This window comes from Arachis hypogaea, chromosome 7 (genome assembly GCF_003086295.3).
Source record: "Arachis hypogaea cultivar Tifrunner chromosome 7, arahy.Tifrunner.gnm2.J5K5, whole genome shotgun sequence".
NCBI lineage: Eukaryota > Viridiplantae > Streptophyta > Magnoliopsida > Fabales > Fabaceae > Arachis > Arachis hypogaea.
Genome location: NC_092042.1, coordinates 3,552,456 through 3,558,165, shown reverse-complemented (window position 1 = coordinate 3,558,165; position 5,710 = coordinate 3,552,456). Strand labels below are relative to the sequence as shown.

Genomic DNA, 5,710 nt, shown 5'->3' with positions numbered 1-5,710 from the left:
TTTGTGAATTATACTCAGCATGAGGCAGCTATGACTTCATTCACAGACAAAATATTAACTATGCAATTAAAATTCAAACCAATTAACTGTCCCAAATTCAAGTGCCTTGGGAATGGACAAAGGAACAAGAGTAACAAAAGTCAATTTGTTCTACTAATAAGACATGGGAAGAAAAGAAGAAAAAAAAAGTCAAAGTTATATTGAGAGGATCAATTTGACTTTCTATGAGCTTCAAAGTTCAAATAACTTCTGAAAATTGTCAAATTGATCTGATGGTGTGGGTGATCTAACTTTAATTTCTATTGGCCTCTATATGACATAAAAAATTAAAAATACACAAAAATAAAAAATATACTCAAAAGTTTTTGCTATAATTAGTATTACTTGTATGATAGGTTTATAGACAGACACTGACAGTGGCATAGAGACATAAAGTAGTGTTTGGTAGAAGAAATATGGATAGAGATAATATATTTAGAATTAATGTATTTTGTGTCCATCTTAATAGAAAGAATACGAAAACACTAACAAAGGACACAACTTATTGTTTATTTTTTCTTTTATTATTCTTGTTAATTTTTTATAATTATATTTTTTATTATTATATTTTTTATTTCAAATTTTTTGAAGGAAGAGAAATGAGAATAAATTAAATTTTCATAATTTATTCTAGTATATCATCAAACAAAATACAAAAAATACAAAATTTTATATCTCTATTCATCAATATCTTGTCCTATCCTATTTTTCGAAATTAAACGCAGCCTTATTGAACCACAATACTTATGAATATAATCATAATCATATATACTAATATACAGTTATACACAATGATACAACTAATAATCATTTTTTATATATACTTTCTAAAAATATAGTTTTTACATTAAATTAAATTATAATCGTTACTCATAATTATTCATTCAATTTTTTTTTCTATCTTTAGATTTAACTTGGATATTAATTTGGATGTAAAAGTAATATTACTTATTTTCTATAAATCATAATTAAAGAACAATAAGTGATTATAATAAATATTTCTTAAAACACATTAAATATATTCTAAGACTCCATTTGATAATTGTTTTACCATAAAAAATATAATACTATTAAACAACTATATTAGGTATACATTAAAATATAAATTATATATTAAAAATAAATAAAATTACACATATTTAATTATACAAAAATATATAATAATTGATTTTAGTATGTATAAATAATATTTTTAAATATTAGAAATAAAAAAAGAAACATCTTTTTTTCTCAATAATATAAACTCTACATTTCATGTGGAATTAAAGTATAACAAAGAATTACTATAAATAAATAAACATCTTATATTTAATCTTCTAACAAGTTACATATTTTCTTAAGGTTTGAATGATATTCACACATTCCAATGTCATTAAAACTAGGTAGTAGTACAGCATGTGTTTGGAGCCTAATAATTTCTCAAATGACAAAAAAAAAAAAAAAAAAAAAAAAAAACTGAAAATCTCCAAAGAGGGTCACCAACATTTTAACCTACCTACTGTATATATGTCAGTTGCCAAGCAAAGACTATATGAGAACATGTTTCCACATACATCATACATGCAATGCAATCTAAGATCATAACAATAACATCTTCATCTTTGCATGAAACCATAACAAATAATAAATTATTAAATAAAATCTAATAAGAGAAGCAATTGAAGTTAATGCCAGCGGTGTGTTTAACCAAATGCCACAGTCAACCTTCTTTTCTTCTGATTTCTGAACCCTTTTTAATGTCTCTATAAATATTCTCTGTACACTCTCTTCCTCTCTTCACCACATATACTCTTCTCCTCTCTTTCTCTCTCATTCTTGCTACCCTTTTCTTCTTTGATCTTCTTTTCATCATCATCATGGTGTTTCCAATGGTGCTTCTTAGGCTTCTTGATTGGGTTTTGTACCAACTTCTTGCTAACTCTTTCTATAGAGCAGCAAGGAAAATGAAGAGTTATTGGTTCAATTTTGAGTACAACATCATCTCATCAAAACCACAACATCTTCAACAACCTTGTTTGTCTTTTCCAAGTGTCACAAAATGTGACTTAGAGGCTCTTAGAGCTTCACAACCAACACTTGCTTTTTGCGACGTTCACAAAGTGTTGCTAAATACACACTCCTTCTTCCCTTTCTTCATGCTTGTTGCCTTTGAAGGTGGCAGCATTTTAAGGGCACTTCTCTTGCTTCTCTCTTGTCCTCTCCTCCTCATTTTGAACCATGACATGAACCTTAAACTCATGACCTTCATCACATTCTGTGGCCTGAGAATCAAGGACATGGAATGTGTCTCAAGGGCAGTGCTGCCTAAATTCTATTTGGAGAATCTCAACCTTCATGCTTATGAGGTTATGGCTTCATCAAGTTCCAAAGTTGTGTTCACAAGTGTTCCTAGAGTCATGGTTGAAGGGTTTCTGAAGGAGTATTTGAGTGTTTGTAATGTTATAGGCACAGAGTTGCAAACTTTTGGTACCTACTTCACTGGCTTTGTCTCTGATTCTGGCTTGCTTGTGAAGCATAGAGCACTCAAAGAGTATTTTGGTGACAGAAAACCAGATATTGGTATTGGAAGCTCAAGTTTTGATGATCATATTTTCATGTCACTTTGCAAGGTAAACACATACATAGTAAACTTAACCTTCTTGGCATACCACATTACTGATTTTGGTGTACACACAGTATAGTCGTTGTTGTTTATGGTAAACTTTATAGTAGACATGTTTTAATTAAGTGTATTATTGATAATGACAGGAAGGTTATGTGGTGAACAATCCAAGCCCAATGTTGGGAAGGGAAAAATATCCAAAGCCCTTAATCTTCCATGATGGAAGGTTGGCATTCTTGCCAACCCCATCAGCAACATTATTGATGTTCATGTGGCTCCCAATTGGGATTCTTCTGGCCATATATAGAATCCTTGTTGGGATCTTGCTTCCATACAAATGGGCAATGATACTTGGAGTTTGGAGTGGCATAAACCTGAATGTGAAAGGAATAATGAGGTCTCAAAGTTCAGAACAGAAGAAAGGGGTTCTGTATGTTTGCACACATAGGACACTTCTTGATCCTGTTTTCTTAAGCACTTGTTTGGCTAAGCCTTTGACTGCAGTCACATATAGCTTGAGTAAGGTGTCAGAGTTCATAGCTCCAATTAGGACTGTCAGACTCACAAGGGATAGAAAACAAGATGCTCAAACCATGCAAAAGTTGCTAAGTGAAGGTAATTTTGTGTTTCTGCACTTTTTGTCTTCTTTCCTTTTCTGTTTCTGTTCATATCTGATTTTTCAAATGTTATAGAAACTATAGCATAAAAGGAAAATGTTCTTAAAGAGATAAAGAAAACAAAAATAATAAATTTCGCAATTACTAAGAATTGATTTAACTTAATCACATGCCTGAAATTATCTTCATGTAAGGATAATAGATAAAAATCGTCAGATATTTTAGATCTTTGACTAAATTATCATCTATACGTCAAAACTTAATTTATCACATAACAAATGTTATGGAAACTATTGTTAGAGAAAGAAAAACTTTGCAATTAGTAAGAATTGATTGTGATTTGGTGTGTGGAAAACAGGTGACTTGGTAGTATGTCCAGAAGGAACAACTTGTAGGGAGCCATACCTATTAAGATTCAGCTCATTGTTTGCTGAGTTGGCTGATGAAATAGTTCCTGTGGCTATGAATGCTCATGTCAGCATGTTCTATGGGACCACAGCAGCAGGCTTGAAGTGTTTGGACCCCATCTTCTTCTTCATGAATCCTCGGCCATGTTACCACATTCACATCCTTGGGAAGGTTCCTAAGGAGCTTACATGTGCTGGAGGCAGGTCCAGTTGTGAGGTGGCTAACTATATTCAGAGCCAATTGGCTCTTGCTTTGGGATTTCAGTGCACTACTCTCACTCGGAGGGATAAGTACTTGATGCTTGCAGGGAATGAAGGCATTGTCAATCAAGAACATAACACCAACAATAATAAGGGAGAAACTTCACGACAACTTCGCTGTCGTGAAGTTAATAGTTGAAAACAGTTAGATGTTATCTAAGCCGATCATATCATATCATCTAACGATTCTCCGTTATTAATTTTATGTAAAGACAATTTTATGTGGTCTCTGTCTAATAATAATAGTTCCTAATTTTTTTATAAACCGTTTTAAATTGTCATCTTCCATAATTAAATTATAATTGCAGTAGTTTAAAACCACAGTCATGTATGTACCAATGAATGATCTGTATGTAAGTGTTCACCAACATTTTGGAGTTCCATATTGTTTATTTATTTTTGTACAATTACCCTCAATTATTATTCTGGAGTTGCCAGCATTTTGGTTGTTCTTGTTGGATATATAGCATTTATGATTGTGATATTTATTTAGAAAATGATAGTGTCAAGTGTCAACCATACGTACAATAATGAAAAGTTAAATATAATGAATGTTAAAGCTTTTTTTTAACCTAAAAATATATCAAGAGAAGACAACAACATTGCAAAAATACCCAAATTTAGTATAGACATGTTAATGTCTAGCTCAATTTAAGTGATTTGATACTTAACTTTCATAAATAAAATAATGTATGTCAAATTTAGTGAATAAAACGGCAAAAAAATTTAGTTTCTATAATTAATTTTTCAATTATATCAAGTATATATTAAAATTAATTATATTAAAAATATATATTAAAAATAAATTAAACTGTACTAATATTTATATGTAAATATATTATTTATCTATATAAATAATATTTTTTTAACCATGTATATATAGAGTAAACTTCAAAAACAAAATTTTTGAAAGTGTGAGCCTTTACATAATACATCACCTTAAAAAACAAAAGAAATGCAAATATGCAAATATGCAAACATGAGTAATAAATATGCATTTAGGGAGTGAAAGAGCAAATGTGTAAGGTGGGACCTCATATTTAATGAAATTGTTATATAGTATATGTTACTTTTGGTGTGTTCATTCAAAACTTCAAATCAGAAGACTACCCTATATATATACAGGTAACCACGATTTGGATTAAAAAAAATAGAAAAAATGATAAATAGGTCATTGATTGATTTTTTTATTCACAAATATTTAAATTTTTAAAAATTTAAAAATACATGTAAATTTTTTACATTTTTAAAATTTAGACATATCGATCTCTCGTGTTTATTTGAGTTTGTCAAATTTAGCAGAAAAATCAAACATAATTCTCGGCTGATCTGATTAATACAGATGCACGCGTAAAAATTTTTTTAAAATTAAACAAATTAAACTCAGAATTAATATGTCTAAATTTTGAATAAGTCAAAAAACTTAAATATATTTTTAAATTCTTATCACTTTAAATATTCACGTACCAAAAAATTAAAGATTAATTTATCGTTTTTTCTAAAAAGTATTAAGTGGTATACATATACATTTAAAAGTGATTTATCTTTCACACTACTATATATATTATTGTCATATATATGTTACTATATATTTGCTTGTTCTTTTTTCCAATTTTTTATCGTTACATCATATTGAATATATTCATATCATAATATTAATTATTATTAGTAGCACTCTAGATATATGCAGTGATATTCATAAAACTGCGTGCTTGAAAACAATTATTCAAATAATATAAGCAGATGTTGATACTGACGGGTAGGTGGACACATTAATTAACTTC

General features: G+C 29.3%; 1 protein-coding gene across 1 annotated transcript; it reads left to right on the top strand.

The window, feature by feature from the left end:
* Positions 1–1,452: 1,452 nt before the first annotated feature.
* LOC112702040 (glycerol-3-phosphate acyltransferase 1) lies at positions 1,453–4,343 on the top strand. Its single transcript, XM_025752899.3, has 3 exons — positions 1,453–2,648; positions 2,788–3,256; positions 3,617–4,343. Exons 1-3 carry the CDS (start codon positions 1,896–1,898, stop codon positions 4,063–4,065), a joined length of 1,671 nt encoding a protein of 556 aa, XP_025608684.1. The 5' UTR covers positions 1,453–1,895; the 3' UTR covers positions 4,066–4,343.
* Positions 4,344–5,710: the final 1,367 nt, after the last annotated feature.

Coding starts and splice junctions, on each gene's coding strand:
- LOC112702040 (XM_025752899.3), top strand. CDS start 1,896: ATGGTGTTTCCAATGGTGCTTCTTAGGCTTCTTGATTGGGTTTTGTAC. Junction 2,649..2,787: donor TTTTCATGTCACTTTGCAAG/GTAAACACATAC, acceptor TGATAATGACAG/GAAGGTTATGTGGTGAACAA. Junction 3,257..3,616: donor GCAAAAGTTGCTAAGTGAAG/GTAATTTTGTGT, acceptor TGTGGAAAACAG/GTGACTTGGTAGTATGTCCA.